The 23,134-nt window shown below is 43.0% G+C and overlaps 1 protein-coding gene across 3 annotated transcripts in view; it reads left to right on the forward strand.

Annotated features, from left to right (window-relative positions):
* The window catches only part of USP32 (ubiquitin specific peptidase 32), a 406,702-nt gene that overhangs the window by 273,034 nt on the left and 110,534 nt on the right, over positions 1 to 23,134 (forward strand). For all 3 annotated transcript variants that reach the window (XM_033921901.1, XM_033921902.1, XM_033921903.1), the window contains 4 exons: positions 3,682 to 3,836; positions 13,914 to 13,995; positions 17,796 to 17,870; positions 18,809 to 18,947. In XM_033921901.1, coding sequence (XP_033777792.1) covers positions 3,682 to 3,836; positions 13,914 to 13,995; positions 17,796 to 17,870; positions 18,809 to 18,947 — 451 coding nt within the window. The remainder of the gene's footprint in view (positions 1 to 3,681; positions 3,837 to 13,913; positions 13,996 to 17,795; positions 17,871 to 18,808; positions 18,948 to 23,134) is intronic.

Genomic DNA, 23,134 nt, shown 5'->3' on the forward strand with positions numbered 1-23,134 from the left:
GTATATAGAAGAGATAGCCATGTGAATCCATCGAGCAATAGAGGTCTTAGATGCCGGCTTGCCAAGCTGGGAGTGGCTTGTAAGCATGAACAAATGGTCAGAAAGGTGTACTTTAAATGCAAGCAAGAAAAAAAAAATGTAAGCAGAGTAGATCAGAAACACCTTTGCACAGTTTGCTTGCATTAGAAAAACTGGAGGGTACACTGGGCTGTTCCTGCATATGAGAGGTGCTCAGAGTTGTAACTATTCTCATGTCTGCAAGTCCAGTACGTGGGAATGGATTGATCACCACAGAACGGAATCCAGAGTAGATGCAACAGAAAGTATTATATTATGGATGTACAATAAACCGTGATCCAGTACTTGAGGAACATATCTATACTGGAGGGTACACACTAGTTTATTATAATAAACTAGTGTTTAAGCCCGTTACATTAACGGGTGCTAGAATAAATACGTAGAATTTCTTTCTTTCTTTCTTTCTTTCTGTCTCTCTCCCTCACGGTCTTTTTTTCTTTCTCCCTGCCCTTGTCTTTCTTTCTGTCTCTCTCTCTGCCTCGTCTTTCTCTCTGTCTCTCTCCTTGCCCCCGTCTTTCTTTCTTTCTGTCTATTTCTCTCCTTGCCCCCGTCTTTCTTTCTTTCTGTCTCTCTCCTTGCCCCCATCTTTCTTTCTTTCTGTCTGTCTCTCTCCTTGCCCCCGTCTTTCTTTCTTTCTGTCTGTCTCTCTCCTTGCCCCCGTCTTTCTTTCTTTCTTTCTGTCTGTCTCTCTCCTTGCCCCCCTCTTTCTTTCTTTCTGTCTGTCTCTCTCCTTGCCCCCCTCTTTCTTTCTTTCTGTCTGTCTTTGTCTTTCTTTCTTTCTTCTATTGGCTCCCGACGCTATCCATCACCATATTCTTAGTCCTCTGTACCTTTTTGGCCCTCATCAATCCTCCACTGCATTTATCACCCTTTCAGTCCCAGCTCCATTCCTATCTATCCTTCATTCCATTGCCTCCAAGACCATACCTTCTATCCCTATATTCCACCCCCACCCATCTTCTCTTCCTTTTTTACCCCTTCTCTTGTACCCCACCCCAGGACCAATTTTTCTCTCATCTCTCCCCTTCCTTTCCCACGTTACTGCAACTCTTCCCCTCCCCATTACTTTAACCCTCTTTACCGAACCGCACCCCAACACCAGAGCTTGCACCAATTCAAACCCCACCCCCCTCCCCCACCTACCTCCTCCCTGACCACTGCACTGAATCTTTGGGCAGACTGCCCCTCCCCAACCCTTCACCTTGATGGACCCTCCACACACACACACCTGGTCCATCGCCCCCCATAGGTCTGCCCTCTCTCCCTCCGTGTGGGTCTGGCCTACTGGACTCGCATTACTTGCCTGAGGCGGCAGCAGTGGTCCTGACATACCAACCCCTCCTCCCTCCCTCTGTGCCTCAAAGCAGTAGCAGTGGCAGTAGTCCTGACCCGCCATCCCCCATTCCTTACCTAAAGCAGCAGTGACAGCGCTGTAAACAGGCTTTTCGCGGCCAGGCCCAACAGGGCCTTTCCTCTACCACATCTGAAGTGTCTCATTAATTTGTATATTAGTAATTCTCTCTCTCTCTCTCACCAACATGGCCATTTTTTTAGGTCAACTATTTTAAAATTCTACTCTGAGTTAAAGCATTAAATGGTATAACGTTATGGATAGTAAACAATACATAATATAAAATGGCATAGGATGTTAAGATGTGACACGCACACTAGGGTCATGTTAAGGTCATGTGCAGGCCTTGGGTTTTTACTGCTGCTTTAAACTATTTTAAAATAAAATAAGGTAGTTAGAGCACAGTTGCTGCTCAAAAGTTGCTGCCTGCGTAATGGCCTTAAATAAAAATTTGGCTGGCATTAAAAGCTCTTATGTAATTGGCTTCAGATTGTGTCAGTAGCCATATTTGGCCATTGCAAATCTTCTAATGAAAAATGAAAGAAATTTTCTGATACATGAGATTTGCTCCTGATTTTAAAAGATTTATTTTTTGCTCTGCACTAATTTATTCAATCATTAATCTGTTTGTTTGTTTTAATATGCTTTTCTTGCTGTAATCTTACACTAATCTTATCTGTAATTCCAGAAAATTGCATTTTCTTTTCCTGTTTTGTGTAAGGGATGATAACTCAACAGAACTAAGGTAAAATGGTTCTTTTGCTACCAGCAAACTTGTTCTGGTTATTGTGTTTTGTTTTGGCTATGCTGTACAGCTAAAGTTTTGTATTATGTTCAATCCGGTGTTATTGAAATGAAGGGGTTGAGAATTCTTCTGTCATATTCTGCCACTTCTAAATTAGCATCATATAAAATAAAGCTAATAGTAGCCAGAATGTGCTAGCAGGGGCAGCAGAATACTTTTTGGTTGGAGGTGTAAAAAACAAACAAACAATTTCTGGCCCTGCTCTGTGTTGGGCAAATTTGGTCATGTCATGGGCTCAGTGGCCTACCCAACTGCTGCCTATGTGTTCTGGCACCTCTCCTTTAGATGTTTGCCATGCCAGCTGCTAGGACATACAGTGAACATGAGCTACAATTACAGGAAACCTGAAACTCTAATAAGAGCATTCTTTCACTGAACCCCCACACTTGCCTAAGCTTAACCCTTTCAAGACCATAAGGATCGTAGGCCAATTTTTGTGCTTTTGACGACATTTTTATGGTAAAAAGGGCTTGCAGATGCCAAAAAATTGATTTTTTTTGTGAAATATCATTATTTTTATTTAAAAAAATCACACTTCTGGCTTATGGACAGTGTGGCAAGTGAATCTTCTCGTCAATCTAGCAACGACGCTAATGAATGAATGTCGGAACCAGTTTGTTTACATAAAGGCAGTATCATATGGAATCCGTACATATCAAATTTAGAACTGTAGACTATCCCAATCAAAATTTATAGGATTTTAAAGTTATGGGACAAATATGTCCCTTGGTCCTGAAAGGGTTAACCCATGGTCAGGCTATAACAAAAGTCCTGGCTTGTGCTCTTCTAACTTAGAATGAAGGCATGTTTAGAGATTGGTGGTCCAAAAATTGACAGTGACTTAGCTTTCTGCCTTTCAGTTGGAGGAAGCCAATAAACATCCAAACAGCAGTAAAAAGAATACTTGTGGCCCTGACCTTAGGACAAAAATGTAGATCTGCAGGGTACAGGTCCTAAACAGAAAGTAGTGAACGTAGCAGAAGTGCAATTTGGTTGGTTGGGAAAAACTGTAATCATCAAAGATCTTGTTAAGTAAAGATTTCATTTATCTAGGCTTAGGGCGAAAACCATATGCTAAAGGTATTAATGATGTTTATTTCTGCTTGCTCCTTGTTTAAAGCCATATAGTCACCCAGTGTTTAATGTGTCTGTTTACAAATGGATTGTCTACCTTTTCCAGCTCTGTTCATTACATAGAGAACTAAAATTAAGAGGAATGGAGACATCTGAAATAGGTGGCTTTGATAATTGGTCTACTTTGAGTCTCAAAGCAATTTCTTTAGGCCCTGAGCTGCCAAGCATTTATTAAAGTACTAACTTGTGGTTTTTTTCTCCCATGCTATGTTGTATTTTCCTACACATATAAATTGTAGAACATTGGATTACAATTTTATTTTCTCTTAAATATATCTTTCCTACTGCTCCCTACCCCCAATTCTGATTGCAGGAAATGTTCCATCTCCAAATGCCCCTTTAAAGCGAGTGCTGGCTTACACTGGCTGTTTCAGTCGTATGCAGACTATTAAAGAAATTCATGAATACCTATCCCAGAGGCTTCGCATTAAAGAGGAAGACATGCGACTGTGGCTGTACAATAGTGAGGTAACTTCGAATAGCAGTAGACGTGAAAAACAGATATTTAGGTCCATGCATTTTAAAAACCACCTAACGTTTTAGGAAAGGCTTGGGGAATGCAGAGCCTTTTCTAAAATATATATAACTCTGCCAACAATATATGTTCATAGTGGGAGACACATTAGAGGAAGCTATTTTACAAAAGAACACTTTAAAAAACACCTATGGCCTTTCTCAAGGCTTTGCTTTTATAAGTAGTAGCAATTTTGATATTTAAATGTGTGACAGATTTTGTAAACCTGCTTATCCCAGGACAAGCAGGCAGCCTATTCTCACATATGGGTGATGTCATCGACGGAGCCCTGATGCGGAAGCCTCGCAAGCAGACTTGCTTGTAGAAACTAGAAGTTTCGAGTAAGCCGCACCGCGTATGCGCGAGTGCGTTCCCGCCCAGCATAGGGCGCATCTCCTCAGTTCTCAGTTTTACATGGAGCCGAGAAGTCCCTCTTTGACTCTCTGCATTTAACTTACTTACGTCGTGCCTTCTCTCACCGCGGTTTGTGTTCTTTTTCTTCACGAATCGCTGTATTTCTTTTATTTCTTCCATTCGGCTGCTGGGGCAGGCCGCTTGGCCGCAGCCCAGGGGCTTCGCCTTTGCGGCGGCTGTTTTTCCTCCTATGTCCCAGCCAGCAACAGGCTTCAAGAAGTGTAGCCAGTGTCAACGTGCGATTTCTCTTAAGGACCCACACAGTAGGTGCCTCAAGTGCCTTGGGCAAAATCATCGTCCGAAGTCGTGCGAGCGCTATGCTATTCTTCAACCTCGAGCCCTTAAACGTCGTCTACTTTCAGTGGAGAAGCTCTTCGGGATGGATTCGACCACTTCCTCGACTCCGAAGCCGACCTCGGTCTCACCTTCGACCGAGGGTCCTCCTGCCTCCACTGCTTCAACCTCAAGCCTCATCAGACCTTCTTCGTTTGCAGCGGCTCTTTCCTCGACGACATCTGCTGTATCTTCCCCTGTATCCTCAGGTCAGATAGCTCAGCAGAAAGTTCCAGCAGTGGTGCTTAAGGTGCCTAAGACTTCAAAGCCGAAGCACATTTCCACTGTCTCTGTTGAACCTCCAGCCAAAGCAGGTGGTCCGGTTTCAGATGCGGATCCATCTTTGCCGGCTTCTTTCCAGACCATGTTAGAGAAGCAATTCATTCAGTTCCTTACTAATATGGGACCGAAGCTTGTTACTCTAATCCAGCCTGGGCATTCTGCAGACTCCCACAAGGTCGAGCCTCTTCCCATGCCTCAGTCTGAACCTACACACTCTATGCAGGGAGCAGAGTCTCTGCGAGTGTCTGGTCTGGCATCTATGCACGTGAAGCAAGGAGCAGATTCTTTGCAAGTGCCCCGACAGGAATCCTCACACTCCATACAAGGAGCAGAGTCTTTGGGGAGTGCATCGAGGTTCTTCCATCAAGCCTCTGGAGCTTCGATCTACAGCTTCCAGCCCCATCCATTCCTTGGTGGCATCGACTGCTTCCATCTCCGGGGCGAAGTCTCCTTGATCTTCAAGACCTGCTTCCAAGCACCATTCTCACCGACGATCGAGGCCTTCCTCACCGATGATCGAGGCCTTCCTCAAGGCATACATCCAGGCATGGCTCTTCTTCCAAAGAGTGTCCTTCTTCAACTAAGCCTCGATCTACATCTTCTAGTTCTACTAGACCTTCGACTCCTCAATCAAAGTCTCCACTTCCACAACTCGAGGTCTCAGCGATTTCGATTGCTTCGTCCAAGTCTCCCTATTCTTTTGATGCCTTTTTTCCTGCCGAAGCTTCATCTTCGACCCAGGCTACCTCGACGACCTCGAGTCCTTCTCTAGGCAAGGCATTGGCGGATTAGTTATCTTTCTCTTCATTTCTTTGTCAGATGGCTATTGACTTGGACCTTCAATTGGATGCTGGTTCCAAATACTTTAAGGAGTATCTCGAAGTCATGCATCTTCCTCTTCCTCCGGCAGAGTCACTTAAGCTTCCTCTTCACAAGCTTTTGTCTCAGACTTTTACCAGATGCCTGGAGACTCCTTATGTAATTCCAGCTGTTCCAGGCAAATTAGACTCCAGATATAAAACTCTCCATTGCAAAGGATTTGAGAATTCACAGTTATCTCACCAATCCCTACTTTTGGAGTCATCTTTGAAAAGGTCCCAGCCTTCCAAGGTTTAAGCTACCGTTCCTCCTGGAAGGGAAAGGAAAACTATGGACATATTCGGACGTCGCATCTATCAAAATGCCATGATGTCCTCTAAAGTCCTTAATTACAATTTCCATTTTATCACTTATTTTGACTTTCTCATTGCTCTTTTGCCTAAATTTCTCAGTTATTTAGATATTCAAAAGCACTTTGAATTTCAAGAAGTCATAGCTTCTCTATCACAACTCAGATTACATCTACTTCAGTCTTCTTATGATGTCTTTGAGTTGTCTGCCAGGGAGGCTGCTTGTTCTGGATCCTAACCTTCAGGACCGCTTGGCTAATATTCCTTGTGCAGGCAATGACCTCTTCGATGAATCTATTGAGGCAGCCACCAAGAAATTGTCTGAGCATAAAAAAATCCTTTGCTTCTATTGTCAGACCTAAGCCAAAGCCAGCTCCTGCCAAGCCTACATGCCCTCCTCCTATTTACCAGAGGCGTTTTGCTCCGAGAGCAGCTCCTTACATTCGCCCTCCTCCCAAGAAACAGAAGAATCAGAAGCAACAGAAATCTCAACCTTCTGCTGCACCTAAGACTACGCAGCCTTTTTGACTGTTTAAAACAGAGCATAACCTCCACCGTTCTCTCTCTGAACTATCTTCCCCTATTGGAGGTCGTCTCCATCATTTTTATCACCGATGGAAGACAATCACATCCAACTTCTGGGTGCTGTCAATCATCAGGGAAGGATACTCTCTTCATTTCACTCAGATTCCACCAGAGCTTCCTCCAAGAGAGTATCCTTCCTGTCCATCCCAGTCTTCTTCAGGAAGCTCAAGCTCTGCTTCGTCTCCATGCCATCGAACCAGTTCCTTTGGAACAGCAGAACAGGGGTTTTTTCTCCCGTTACTTCCTTGTTCCAAAGAAGACGGGCGATCTGCGGCCCATTCTGGATCTCAGGGCTCTCAACAAATTTTTAGTCAAAGAAAAATTTTGCATGTTATCCCTGGCATCCTCTCCTGGATCAGAACAACTGGTTATGCTCTCTGGATCTCAAGGAGGCTTATACTCATATTCCCATTCATCTGGCCTCCTGCCAATATCTCAGATTTCGGGTGGGAAATCTGCATTATCAGTACAGAGTGCTGCCCTTTGGCCTGGCTTCATCTCCCAGAGTGTTCACCATGTGCCTGGTAGTGGTAGCCGCAGCTCTCAGAAACCATGGTCTTCAGGTATTCCCCTACCTGGACGACTGGCTCATCAAAGATTCAACATCTCAAGAGGTTATTGTAGCGACCCAGCGGACTACGTGGTTCCTACAGAGTTTGGGATTCGAAATCAACTTTCCCAAATCCCAACTTCAACCCTCTCAGAATCTACAATTCATCAGAGCTGTTCTGGATACTATCCAACTCAGAGCATTCCTTCCGCAACAATGTCTGGAAGCCCTCCTTCAACTCTGTCATACAGTGTCTTCCCACTCCTCCATATCAGCGAGACACATGATGGTACTCATGGGTCACATGGCCTCCACAGTACATGTGACTCCTTTTGCCAAACTTCACCTCAGAATTCCTCAGTGGACCCTGGCATCTCAGTGGATGCAGGTTTGCGACCCACTTTCTCAACACATTGCAGTCACTCCTTCATTGAGACATCTCTCCGCTGGTGGATGCTCTCTTCCAATCTCTCTAGAGGCTTGCTGTTTCAAACGCCCCCTCATCAGAAGGTCCTCACAACAGATTCCTCGAGCTACGCTTGGGGTGCTCATCTCGATGGTCTCTGTACTCAAGGCCACTGGACCAGTATGGATCATCAGTGTCACATCAATCTGTTGGAATTCAGAGTGATTTTCAAGGCTCTCAAAGCTTTTCAATATCTTCTTCAAGATCAGGTAGTCCTCATTCGGACGGACAACCAAGTCGTCATGTATTATGTCAACAAACAGGGAGGGACGGGATCTTCCTCCCTTTGTCAAGAAACTCTGAAGGTTTGGGACTGGGCAATCTGCCACAACACCTTCCTCAAAGCTGTCTAAATCCAAGGGGCGAAAAATTACTTGGCGGACAACTTGAGTCGTCTTCTGCAACCTCACGAATGGACATTCCATTCCTCGCCTCTTCATCACATTTTTTCACAGTGGGGAACGCCTCAGATAGATCTCTTTGCAGCTCCCCACAACCACAAACTGCCTCAGTTCTGCTCCAGGATCTATTCTCCTCATCGCCTCAAGGCAGATGCTTTTCTTCTGGAATGGACAAATTTCTTCCTGTACGCATCCCCTCCATTCCCTTTCATTCTCAAGACTTGTCAAGTTGAAGAACAACCATGCCACCATGATTCTGATTGTTCCTCGGTGGCCGAAACAACCTTGGTACTCCCTTCTTCTTCAACTCAGCAGCAGGGAGCTATACCTTCTATCAGTTTTTCCATTTCTGCTTACACAGAGTCAGGGATCTCTGCTTCATCCCAACCTGCAGTCTCTACACCTGACAGCTTGGTACCTCTCAACATAACTCCTCTTCAGTTTTCTCAATCTGTAAGAGACATTTTAGAGGCTTCTAGGAAGCCTACCACTAGACAATGCTATCTCCAAAAATGGACTAGATTCCTCCTTATCTTCTGTTTTAGACTACCTTTTGCACTTATCCATCTCTGGCCTCAAGTCTACATCGATCCGAGTCCATGTCAGTGCAATTGCTGCTTTCCATCAGCCTATTGAAGGAAAATCTCTTTCTGCTCATCTGGTGGTTTCCAGATTCATGGAAGGACTTTTCAATCTCAAACCTCCTCTCAAACTGCCTCCAGTGATTTGGGACCTCAATGTTGTTCTTCCTCAATTGATGAAGCCTCCATTTGAACCAATGTCTACGGCTCATCTGAAGTATCTCACTTGGAAAGTGGTGTTTCTCATTGCCCTCACTTCTGTTCGAAGAGTCATGTAATATAATGTAATATACCAGCAAAACTAGGTATACACTTTAAGACCTGCTCCAAGACGGGTATCATTTTGTGCATATTTGTGGCAGGAGGAACAGGTGTGTATATGTGTAAATGCCAGTCATAGCCCCATTCTACCTGCTTGTAGTTTTGGGTGTCCAGAGATCGCATGGTAGGAGCCTATTCTGTAAAGTGAAGTAGGTGCTTACTTTTCTTTATAGAATGTTGCACCATAGAGCTGGCAGAGGTTTCTGTAAGTTATGTGTGTAAGTGGGAGTCCCACTTATGTCCTTCCCATGCAGGACTGGTGAGAGACAAAGCTGGGCCCCTAACCCCCCCTCCCCCAGCACATTGTGTAAAAGGTTTCCTGAACCACCTTAGAATCCTCAAAGTGGGGATTCTAGGGAAATGAATATGCAATGTGGTAGGAGGAGAGAATCCCCTAAGGTGACCTTATTATTCCCCAGATGCCTTCATTTCTGTTCATTTTCACAAGATGCCCACTCATTTGGTCTCTACTCTCCTGCTCCTGTGTGCCTGGTTATCACATTAACACAGTGCCAGCCATGAGTTGTCCTTCCTGCTATGTCCCTTCCTACCTCCTATGTCAAGTATTTCCTGTTTCCACATAGGTAGGAGGAGACACAGCAGGAAGAAGGACCCACTAAGTTAACGCAATAACCCAGCAAAGCAGGAGACCAGTCAACCTTCTGCCTGTGCCCTCCCTTGGAGATCAGGCCCAAGGGAATCTTGTTCCCCCTCCCCCCATGTCAGCAGCCACATGCCCATGCTATGCATGTATATACCCCCTTGCAAATACATGCTCTGGAAGTTTCACTGATATTTGCAAATTAGCAATTACATATACAGTATGTGCACATACATGCATAAATGTTAGTTTTCTAAACATTTATGCACATAGTTTTTGGGGAAATAATGGAAGGGTTGCTGAAGGAAAGGATAGTGAATTTCCTAGATTTTAATGGATTAAGTTGAAACAATTTTTTTATTAAGAGATATCCAACAAACAACAAAGAATTTACATCATCCACAAAAAGATCCGTACATTGAGCAGAAACCCCACCACAAGACCCACAACACTAAGAGCCCAGCTATAATTCCCCCTAATCCCTTCCCCCTACCCAGAAAATCCAACAAAAAATCTAATGTCATGATAGGGTGGTACTCTTAACCCCCCCATTGCAGAAGTCAGAATATGCTCTCCAGTAACAAAACCTCCCCCCAATCCCAACCCCACCCCAGACGTCATATATTATCCAGTATCACTACAAATACAGAACCTATTATTCCCCTCTAATGGATTACAAGATCCAACGCAGTATGGCTTTACTAAAAGTAAGTTGTGCCAAACAAGTCTGATTGAATTCATTGACTGGGCAACCAAAGAATTTGAGTGATTACATGCACTAGATGTAATTTACTTAGATTTCAGCAAAGCCTTTGACACAGTTCCTCATAGGAGGCTCTTGAACAAACTTGACTGGCTGAAGTTAGGACCCAAAGTGGTGAACTGGATTAGAAACTGACAGGTGCCACAGGGTGGTGGTTAATGGAATTCACTCGGAGGAAGGAAAGGTGAGTAGTGGAGTGCCTCAGAGATTGGTGCTGGGGATGATTATGTTTAATATATTTGTGAGCGACATTACCGAAGGTTTAGATCGGTGTCTCACAACTTTTTTTTAGCTCTGGCACACTAAACAGAGCAAATGTTTTTTGCGGCACATTATAATTGAAATGATAAAATTGCAAAACCAACAAAAAATTAAATTTGAGAGTTAAAGCTAAGAATTGGTAATTGTAACAACGGTGAAACTTAAGTAGATAGAATAGAATTGCTAATCCATGCAATGGATGTGCTTGTTTTTTAGTGAAAATTAACTCAAAACACGGCTCAATAGTCAACAAGCAAAATGCATTTCATCATCATCTTTTTTTCCAATTTAATTTCTGTCAGAACTGAAAATCCAAGTTCATAAAGATATGACTATCCAAACAGTAACAGCCTTGATTGCTTTGTTGTTCAGATTGGGGAAACTACTGCATAAAAATTAAAAATACTTGCTGTTAGCTTTCAAGGACCAATCACATCAAAGAATGATGCTTGTCTGGGCATTTGTATCCTTGCGCACACAGATGCTCATAATATTGACAGACTCTTGCGTACACATCATACCTGCCATCTATTCTAGTGTATACTTTATGAATGGAATTTTTAAAAATAAAAGAAAAATTCTGGAATCTCTCGTGGCTTACCCGGAATCTCTTCAGGGCACACCACTGGGCCTTGGCACACAGTTTGAGAGACACTGGTTTAGATGGTAAGATTTGCCTTTTTGTAGATGTTACCAAGATTTGTAACAGAGCAGACACTCCAGAGGGAGTAAAAAATATGAAAAAGGATCTGTAAAATTTAGAATAATTGTGTAAGGCGGTGGTTCTCAACCCTGTCCTGGGAACCCCCTAGCCAGTTGGGTTTTCAAGATACCCCTAATGAATATGCATGAAAGAGATTTGCATACCTATCACTTCTATTATATGCAAATCTCTCTCATGCATATTCATTAGGGATATCTTGAAAACTCGACTGGCTGGGGGTCCCCAGGACCGGGTAGAGAACTAGAGAATGACACGGTGACAAAATTCATTACCGTTCCTGTCCCCGCGGATAACTGCGGGAAACCATCTTCATGTCATTCTTTAAGGAGAGAGGGAAGAATCAGAGTATGAATGGCCACAACCACTGACCCACAAGCTTTGCTTTGAAGAATGCTGGTGTAGAAGGACTGAGGTTGAAACAGATACTAGAAAATGACATGGGATTATTTCCCGCGGATATCCGCAGGGACGGGAACGGTGATGAATTTTGTCACCGTGTCATTCTCTATTGAGAACCACTGGGTAAGGTCTGGCAACTAAAATTCAGTGCAAAGAAGTGCAGAGTGATGCATTTGGGGAGTAGAAATCCAAGGATGCAGTATGTACTGGGAGGTGAGAGGCTGACATGCATAGATGGGAAGAGGGACCTTGGGGTGATGATGTCTGAGGATCTGAAGGTAAAGAAACAGTGCAACAAGTCAGTGGCTGTAGCCAGAAGGATGCTGGTCTGTATAAAGAGAGACGAAACCAGCAGAAGAAAGGAGTTGTTGATGCCCCTGTACAGGTGAGGCTCCATTTGGAATATTGTATTCAGTTCTGGAGACCACATATTATTACTACTACTACTACTACTATCACTCCTAATAATTATTTCTATAGCACTACCAGACATAGGCAGTGCTGTACAGAGTCACAAAGAAGACAGTTCCTGTTCGAAATCTAAACAGACAAGACAGGCAAACAGGATGTCATGGATACAGTTAAGCGGAACGGTTAATCTGCTCTCTGGGCTGGTGGACAGTGGGAAGTAGGGTTATGGATTGAAGGCTATATCAAAAATGTGGGTGAAGGATATGGCGAAGGATGTAAGAATACTTGAAGCGGTCTAGAGAAAGGTGATGAAAGTGGTAAGGGGTTTGAGCCAAAAGGCGTACAAGAAGAGAATGGCAAATGGCAGATGAAATTTAATATGGACAAATGCAAAGTGATGCACATTAGGAAGAATAACCTGAATCACATCATACATGCCATCTATTACCGGATGCTAGGGTCCACCTTGGGGGTTAGCGCCCAAGAAAAGGATCTGGGTATCATTGTAGACAATATGATGAAACCTTCCACTCAATGTGTGGCAGCGGCCAAAAAAGCAAACAGGATGCTGGGAATTATTAAAAAAGGGATGGTTAACAAGACTAAGAATGTCTCAATGCTCCTGTATCACTCCATGGTGCAACCTCATTTGGAGTATTGCGTTCAATTCTGGTCTCCTTATCTCAAGAAAGATATAGTGGCACTAGAAAAGGTTCAAAGAAGAGTGACCAAGATGGTAAAGGGGATGGATCTCCTCTTGTATGAGGAAAAACTAAAAAGGTTAAGGCTCTTCAGCTTAGAAAAGATGGCTGAGGGGAGATATGATTGAAGTCTTCAAAATCCTGAGTGGAGTAGAACGGGTACAAGTGGATCGATTTTTTGCTCTGTCAAAAATTACAAAGACTAGGGGACAGTCGATGAAGTTACGCGGAAATACTTTTAAAACCAATAGGAGGAAATTTTTTTTTTCACTCAGAGAATAGTTACGCTCTGGAACGCATTGCCAGAGGTGGTAAGAGCTGATAGCGTAGCTGGTTTTAAGAAAGGTTTGGACAAGTTCCTGGAGGAAAAGTCCATAGTCTTTTATTGAGACAGACATGGGGGAAGCCACTGCTTGCCTTGAATCTGTTGCATGGAATGTTGCTACTATTTGGGTTTTGTACCAGGTACTAGTGACCTGGACTGACCACCGTGAAGATGGACTACTGGCTAGATGGATCATTGGTCTGACCCAGTAAAGCTATTCTTATGTCCTTATGCATTGAAGGCTTGTCCACAGCGCCTATTCTAAAATTGTTACTTATGCATGTGCATATGTAGATGGTCTCCTTACATATGTAAATAATGCTTACTCCCTTCTAAAATCTCCTCTATTATAGGCTTAAAAACAGTCAGCTCTTTCCAATGAATGAAAAGTGAAAAGTCAGCTCCATAGGTTAGGGTCCTTGCATTCAGGGTCATATTTAATGCCATGTAGGATATGTGGTCTCAAAAGGATGCTGCCACTTGAAGCGCATAGTGGCAACTTTGAAAGGGGTATAGTTGATCACATAATTTAAGGGAATCGCCCTTCCTGCCATGGAGGGGGCTGCTGCAACTTTAAAAGGGGCACTGTGAACTTTTGTGGGAGATAGGGTTGTAAAGGACATCACCAGTGCTAAAGCTGGCCCTAGTTGTTCTCAAGGTCATAGAAACCTCGCCAAAAATCTCAGTTTTTAAAGTGCATCACAGAATGAAAATGAAATACTTTCTTCTGTTTTTGTTTTTCAGAATTATCTTACCCTTCTTGATGATGAGGATCACATGTTAGAATATTTGAAAATCCAGGATGAACAGCATTTAGTGATAGAAGGTACTATTCAAAACTAAACAGTCACATAGAAGACTTGTATAAATGTTTACAAAACCAAGTACCGTATTTTCTCGCATATAACGCACGCGCGTTATATGTGGTTTTTACAAACCGCGCATAACCATACGCGTGAGCGCGTTGTACAAAATTTTTTTTACATAGTTCCCCCCCGACATCCGATTCACCCCCCCCCCGCAGGACCGCTCGCACCCCCACCCCGAAGGACCGCTCGCACGCACCCGCACCCCCACCCCGAAGGACCGCTCACACGCACTCCCACCCGCACCCCCACCCTGAAGGACCGCTCGCATCCCCACAGCCTCCCAACCCCCCCCCCATCATGTAGAAGCTCCTACCGGTGTCCTGCTGCTTCCTCTTGGCGGTCCCGGCCCTTCTGTGAGCCCTGTGCCTGCGCTGCTTCCTCTTCCGGCGGTTCGCCCTTTCTCTAACGTCAAGCCCTCTTGCCCCGCCGACTCCCCGACTCGATTGGGGCAAGAGGGAGCTCAAGCCCTCTTGCCCCAGCCAACCGCGGCACCCCCGACACGATCGGGGCAAGAGGGAGCTCAAGCCCTCTTGCCCCCCCGACACGATCGGGGCAAAAGGGAGCCCAAGCCCTCTTGCCCCGCCGACTCCCCAACTCCCCGACAATATCGGGCCAGGAGGGAGCCCAAACCCTCCTGGCCACGGCGACCCCCTACCCCCACCCCACACTACATTACGGGCAGGAAGGATCCCAGGCCCTCCTGCCCTCGACGCAAACCCCCCTCCCCCCAATGACCGCCCCCCCCCCCAAGAACCTCCGACCGCCCCCCAGCCGACCCGCGACCCCCCTGGCCGACCCCCACGACACCCCCACCCCCCTTCCCCGTACCTTTGTGTAATTGGCCGGACAGACGGGAGCCAAACCCGCCTGTCCGGCAGGCAGCCAACGATGGAATGAGGCGGATTGGCCCATCCGTCCCAAAGCTCCGCCTACTGGTGGGGCCTAAGTCGCCTGGGCCAATCAGAATAGGCCCGGGAGCCTTAGGTCCCTCCTGGGGGCGGGGCCTTGGGCACATGGTCGGGTTGGGCCTTCGGAGTGGGGGTGCGAGCGGTCCTGCGGGGGGGTGAATCGGACGTCGGGGGGGGCATCAGGCTTTCAGGGTGGGGACAGGACTTCAAGGGGGAGAGGAGAGTCGGGGCGGGCGAAAGGAGAGTCACGGTGGCCAGAGGAGAGTCGGGGCGGGCGAAAGGAGAGTCGGCGGCGACGGGAGAGTCAGGCAGCATGCGCGGTATACGGGTGTGCGTGGTATATAAAAATTTCTGTACATAAATTTGTGTTTTCCACGTGCTATACCTGTGTGCGTGTTTTACACGGGTGCCCGTTATCTACGTGAAAATACGGTAATTTTAGTTTTGCAGTGAGGTGATTTTAATAAAGAAAATTTATGGGCAGGATGATTTAACAAGGTTTAAATAAATATTGTTAAAGAAATTGAAATAATGTCCTCTGACTGCAATAAAATATATTTTATTGCTCAGCTGTTTGATGCCATCTGTTTAACTTTGGCTCTCTAGGTTCATTTGGATTTTATGAGATGTGTAACCCTATTTTGCATAAATACACATGTATTTGGCAACTTTGCAACATGTGTGTGGTCTTGCTAGCACTTGCATGTGTAAGTGCCAGATTTCCTAAAGGTTTATCTACAATAGAAGATGAGTGAAATGGCTTCTTTTTTTTTAATTTCTGAGGTGGTATTAGACACTGCAGAAGTAAGAACAGTTGACCTATGGGAAAGAGCAGATAACTCATATTTGAGTGTCACTGAGCAGGTATAAATTCCAGCAGGGAAAATATAGTATTTGAAATACAAGTGTACAATAGACTCTCAGTTAACCCATGGGGATTGGTAAATACCAGTAAATGTAGTTTCTGGTTGCTTGAGAGTTACTATTAAAAATAGGCCTAACTAATACTATACCATAAACTCTATATTCACTTGGTATTAATATTGAAATATAGTAAATAAAAGCAAATTAAGATAAAGTCAAAAAACAGCTTTGTGAATGCAGTGTGAAATTTTAGTTAAATGGTAGTCAGTAAACTTTTCTGTTTTCTTTCTCACACCAACTGCATGTTTGCTCCCTTTCTGGTCTGAGTCACACTCTCTTCTTCCTCTCTCTATCAACCCCCACCCTCACTTGAAGGACCAGCATCTGTTCATCCTTTTCCACCCTCCTTTCTTGTCTGGGTCACTTTCTCCTTCCCCTCCCCCACAGTTATGGGTCCATCATCTATCCATTTCCCCTCCCTTGCCATTCACCCTGCAGGTTCAGCATCTATGTTCCTTCCTCCCCCATCCCTCCACACACTTTTGGGTCCAGCATCCATCTCCCCTCCTCTACACTTCACCCTGCAGATCCAGCATCCATGTCCCTTCCTTCCCCACACACTTTTGGTCCACTTCCCCCCCCCGGGTCTGGCCTCCAATGGACCCCCTCACCCTTTAGATCTCTTACCTGTGGTTTTCCAAAAGTGGCAGCCAGTCAGCAGAGGCAGTTCTGTAAACAGACTGTTTGTGGCCAACCCCAATAGGGCCTTTCTTCTGCCATGTCAGAAGTGATGCGACAGAGGAAAGGCCCCGTCAGGGCTGGAGGAGGTGGGGGAGAGGGAGGGTTGCTGGATCAGGAGTACGGGCAACCTATTTTTTTTATGACAGCAATTTTTTTTTTTTTTTTGCTGGTTGGTTGAGTGCTGGTTAATTGGGATTCTAATGTACTTAGAAATCTAGGTGCTATTTCTCAGACTGACAAAGCATATATACAACCTGTTTTCTTTGAATCTGCATGTCTGATGGCAATTCTATATGTAAATTGCTATATTGTAAATCAGAATTGATGTGTGCATGCAAGCTCCATGTGCAAACATTAGCATTTACACACAGAATTGCTGTGCTAGGTTTCTAAAATTACCTCCCAAAGCATTTATTAACCAATATATTTATTTATTTGGCTTTTGCTCACATCTTATCAGTAGGCCTCAAAGTATTTCCCTCTTCCTAGCAGGCTTATAGTCTAATGCTAGCTGCTTTTACAAAGCTGCAGTAGAGGTTTCTACCGTGGGCCGACAAGGTAAATGCTCCAATGCTCATAGACTTCCTTTGAGCGTCAGAGCATTTACCTCACCGGCCTGCAATAGAAATCTCTACCGTGACTTTGTAAAAGAAGTCCTAATTTTGTACCTGAAACATTCATGGTGATTCAAATTTTTTTTGAGCCAACATGAATTGGTGCTTGTATTGTGGCATACATTTAGATAAACCCAGTCAAGTCATTCTTTACATTTTGGAGTGTGTGTTCTTAAATTGAATTGATTTAATAATCAAGCAAATGAGATTAAGATAGTTACTTTATTTTTGTGGTATTGTCTTGCTCAAAGGTACACATCAGGGATGTGCATAGCCAAAAAAATTTAATTGGGCTCATTTTTGGATTTTCCAAAATGTTCCCTTTTTTATTTTTTCCTAGTTCATTTCACACATTCATTAATGTGCACATTTTTTGTATACTAGAACTTTTTACATATGTAGAATCGATTGCATATATGCATACCTCCGAATAAGTATGTACAATCAATTTGCATGCCCTAAAATTTTAGGCATCCAAACAAACTGAATGTGCATTACAAAATGTACACTCCAGTTATACACAGTCATTGGCAGAGGTTGGTCTTGAACTTATGGTTCAGAAATTCTTGATTTTTAGGCTAATACACCTAACCACTATAAGGTTATTAGATTCATCTTATCTCTCCGCAGTTCGGAACAAGGATATGAGCTGGCCAGAAGAAATGTCATTTATAGCAAACAGTGGTAAAATAGATCGACATAAGGGTAAGTTCATTAATAAAATATTAATATAATGGATACAACACATAGATAGTCTTTTTAAAAATGTTAATTAAGTGATGCCACAAATGAGAATCTGCCCAATATTTAGTACTTGGACAACTAACCACTATTATTCAGTGGTAGATAGCTGGCTGTCTCTTCTGAATATTCACAGTTAGCGGCAGGGCTGTACAGCCGAAGTCGTGGAGTTGGAAACAATTTTTGGACTGTGAAGTTGGAGTTGGTGAAAATGTGCCAACTCTAACTCCTAATAGAGTTAAATTGTATGTCATGCAAATATTATAAGTCTTAAATTTCTTATTTCAAAAATAATTTAATTAACCCATTTGTTTCAGGATATGTTTTACTTTTAGAATATATTTTGATATCATGTTCTTTGATTTCAAAATATAATATATTTTATGGCATTTATATTAGTGAAAGTGGCACCTAGAGAATGACAAGGGGACAAAGTCTCCTCCCCATACCTGTGAGCTCTGTCCCTGTCCCCGCCCCTGCCAACACCTATATAGATATATAAATAAAAGTGTCGGAGTGGAGATACCATAAATAAAGGAATTGGAGTCAGAAGGCTTTGTGTACTGACTCCACAGCCCTGGTTAGCAGCTAGCTGCCTATGTTATATGACTTAGCTGGCTAGTCATGAATATTCAAGCTCTAGCCAACTAAGTTTAGCAGCCAAATCGGGCCATGTAAATAGGCCTATCTTTGGCCACTATTAACTTAACTGGCCAGTGTTGAATATTGACTTAGCCAGTTAAGTTAATAGCAGCCAAAAAATACCCAGATATTCAATGCCAGTCACTGGAAATGCCTCAAGGGGTAATGCATATGCATGTCTTCTTTATTGAATTGACCTGTATAATATTGTGATTACTACTATGTGACAGTAACTACATAAATCTCTGAATTTGTTTCAGTCCCTACTGAGAAAGGTGCCACTGGATTAAGCAACCTAGGAAATACATGCTTTATGAACTCTAGCATCCAGTGTGTCAGTAATACACAACCACTAACAGAGTATTTCATCTCAGGAAGGCATCTCTATGAACTCAACAGGTAATTAATGTGGCATATTGTGATCCAACAAGCAGGATCCTATAATAGTTGTTGTTTGTGTCCTATGTAATTAAAGCCTTATATTATCTATGAGTTATAGTGTGTACATTAAGTCCTGGTGGCATTTTTTGCAGGTACAAAATGCTGTATACATTTCACTTCCATTGATGCAAGTGCAGAGAATATAGGCAGAAATAAGGCATCCCACAAGGCTCCCCATTATCCCCAATCCTATTCAATTTATTCATGAGCTCACTGGGCCACATAAAAATGGAAGATGAAACTATACTATCGTATGCAGACAACATCATCCTCCTCCTCATCCCCATAACCAATAACCTTCCCAATATTGCTAAAAAAATCTCAAACAATATAGATAAAATTCAAACCTGGGCAATGAACAACAAGTTAAAACTGAACGCCACTAAGACCAAAGCCATTGGTTTCCGCACCGCACAACAGAATGTCATACCTAACCTCACTCTTTCATCAGTCATCACTCTCATAATGGAAAAATCCACCAAGGTACTAGGCTGCATCTTAGACAACATTCTCACAATGGAACCACAAATATCTAACCTTCGGAAAAAGACACTATGCGTCAACTATGACTCACAAGACCATACTTCCACCCTCACCACTTTGCTCTAATCATTCAGATGATGGTCCTACCCCAAATGGACTATTGCAACTCCGCCTACCTTGGCATCAACATCGCTCTTATCCACAAGCTACAACTCATCCAGAACACAGCCATTAGACTAATCTACAAATTAAAGAAATTTGACTCAATTACAACCTTCATCAGGCAACTACATTGGCAATATCATCCCGAATAATCTTCAAATCATCATATATCCTACACTAGATCCTATATGGAAGTTCAGCAGCCGCTCTCATCCAATTATTCTCTAATGTTTGGTCGATATCAAAAAGAATCCTCAACAGAGTCCAACTAAACCTACCATTCACAAAATACCTCCAGTACAAACAAATTTTCCACTCTATGCTAACCTACCTGGGTATAAAAATCTGGAATGACCTACCAAAAACTATCAGGAAAGAGACAAACTACACTAGATTCAGAAAAAACCTGAAGACTCACCTTTTTGACAACTAGCTATCTCAGTTTCTGTATAGCATCCCCTATGTCTAAGTCCCTCCTCTTATCTCTCCACATCCTCTTCCCCTCCTTCTTTTCCCCTTCCTCTTTGATCTGTCACCTTGAGCCTGTATAGGTATGTTGCGACTCACAAATGGAAGATTAGATTAGATTAGAAATATGCACAGGACACTTTCTAAAGGAAATATTCACATGTATTTTTCTGTGCTCATCCTGAGAGCTGCCGACTTTAGGTGTAGCCAAAGTAGCTAAAAGTATATGCATAGTCAAATCCAGCTTCCATTTTCTTAATGGTGGGAGAAGGGAGTAGGAAAGAAGGAACAAATTTCTTACCTTTCTTTGTGAATAAATCCATGTTTACATGTTTACATGGTAGCACATGTAAACATGGATTTATTCACAAAGAAAGGTAAGAAATTTGTTCCTTCTTTCCTACTCCCTCTCCCACCATTAAGAAAATAAGTGACTGTTCCTTCTCTTGTAACTACAACCTAATTGTGTACTTAACTTAAGTTTTTATCACCCCCTTCTACCACCAACTGCACTGGCTACCCTTCGAATCCCGAGTCCTCTTCAAGTTCGCCTGCATCTGTTACAAGACAGTATTTGGTCTCTCACCAAAATACCTCTCCCCACATTTCAACATGTATTGCACCAACAAGAAATCCCGCAGAATCCAGTTGTTTACCTTCCCCTCCATAAAATCATGCCAGCTCAAAAGATTCATCGACAAAACCTTCGCCTTCCAAGCGGCCAAGCTGAACCCTTGGCTAGCCCAAATGATGCTAGAGGCCCCGACCTACCTAGACTTCAGAAAACTTCTCAAAACACACCTCTTCCGCGAACAAGACCCTTAATCCTTACTCCCCGCATACACTCCAACCCCCCCCACCCCCACCTCCCTCTCCCCCCCCCTCCTCTGGTTTCCCACTCCCTCCATTTTATCTTCTAACCCAACTATGATAAACCTGTGCTAAAACTACTTTGCCTCCTTCCACGCTACCTGCAATTCCGACAAAATTTTTGTAAATCCGGGTTCAGACTGGATCCTAATGTAACGGATGTAAACCGCCTAGAACTCTTTGGGTATGGCGGGATATAAGAACCTAATAATAATAATAATAATAATATCGCATAAGCCTTTCCATTCTAGACGATTTACAAAAGAGGTAAAACTGACCAAAATCAGTGGGCTACAACATAAAAGGTTTACAAAAGAGGTAACGTTGATCGAAGTCAAAGGACTTACAACATAAGTAGAAAGCATAATTACAAAGGTTAGCATAATTACAAAGGTTAACAACTGGAATGGGAGAAGAGGTAGAGTAGGTCTAAAGTCGGTAGGTGGGGTTGCATCTTTAAAGTCTTTAAGAAGAACTGCAGAATTTGTAAAATAGATGTGTTTTTAGGAGCTTTCAGAAGTGCATATAGGTGGTTGATGCTTTGACCAGTTGGTTCAATTATGGGTCTCTGGAGTCAGGTCATCAATTCTCTTTGCTTTCAGTTCATTTGGTAAGACTGAGTTCCACATGTAATTCTGCCTTTTTTTGCTTATGCACCCTATGTATGAAATTATCTTCCAATTGAGCTACGTAGTAAACCACTTTATATTAAATTTAAAAGTCTACTAAAAACTTATCTTTTTGGTTTAGCATTTTTTTGGAAGAAAGAATGTCACTCTAAGGGATAATTAGTATTATGCTGGATTGCAACTTTGGGAGGGATTCTCCAGTTGCAGCCTTTATATTTTGTATTTTCTATTCTGTATTTTTAATGCAATATTTTAAGTTTGTTATTCTTTATCTTTTCTTATAATAATGGAGTTCTTTTACTTTTTATTTTTATAAACCGCTATGATGTTATTGCGAAGAGCAGTCTAAAAATACAAATAAACATGAATGTATGAGTCTGTTGATAAAATCTTTTTTTGAGTGCATTCTTTGATTTTTTTTTTTTTTTCCCTGTCTGGCCCAAGCGGGCTCACAATCTATGTAATGTACCTGGGGCAACGGGGGTCACAAGGAACACAAGGTTACATGATCAAATTTTTTTAGATTGAAGATTAGTCTGACGGCGGTGTTTTGGATGACAGTCTTCGGAAGTGTTTGTGTAAGCCTGCTAAGTATATAATGTTGCAATAGTCTAGAGCTTGGACTAGGAGCTGGAATGATGCCAGTTCAAAGTACAGTATTTTCTTATGGTTCTGAGTTTCCATAGTGTGTTGAAGCCTTTGCACATGACCTGATCCACTTGGGTTGACATTGAAAGTGTTTGTCTATGTGAACGTCCAGGATTTTTATTGTAGGAATGATTGGAAATTTGGATTCCCTCAAGGTTATGGAGTCCACTGTGAAGTTGGTGAATGTGGCTATAAAGAATTTTGTTTTATCAGTATTTAGTTTTAATTTGAAGTGGGCCATCCAGTCTTCTATGGTCAATAGGACTGAGTCTATTCTTTGTGTTTCTATGTGTGTCAGCTTTGTAACAGGGAGGACGATGGTGGATGTCTTCCACGTAACTGTAGTGGGCAATGTTTAAGGTCCCCTAGTGAGGCAAGGTATACGTTGAAGAGGAGCGGTGATAATGGAGATCCTTGTGAGATGCCACAACTGCTTGCCCATTCATGAGATAGCGTGTCTTCAAGCTGAACTTGGTAGCTGTGAGATTTTAAAAAGCCTTGGAACCAGCTGAGCACATTTCCTGATATTCTGAGGGAGTCTAGGCATAGTAGTAGTAAATCATGGTCTACGAGGTCAAAGGTACTGCTGAGGTCCAGTTGGAGTACAAGTGCATTTTGTCCCTTGCACAATATACTAAATAGGTTACTGAGAAGGGAGGCAATTACTGTCATGGTGCTGAATGATGGTCTGAAGCCTGATTGGAAATCATGAAGAAGCTGAAATTGTTTTAGGTGATTCATTAGTTGAATTTGTACTATTCCCTCCATTAGTTTTAAGAAGAGAGGGGTTAATGCAATGGGTCTGAAGTTGGCAGGCTGAGAGATAGGTTTTTTTCTTGTCCTTTATGATGGTTCTGATGATGATGTGGCCTCTTCCTATGAGGA

The sequence above is a fragment of the Geotrypetes seraphini genome, chromosome 15 (genome assembly GCF_902459505.1).
Source record: "Geotrypetes seraphini chromosome 15, aGeoSer1.1, whole genome shotgun sequence".
Lineage (NCBI taxonomy): Eukaryota > Metazoa > Chordata > Amphibia > Gymnophiona > Dermophiidae > Geotrypetes > Geotrypetes seraphini.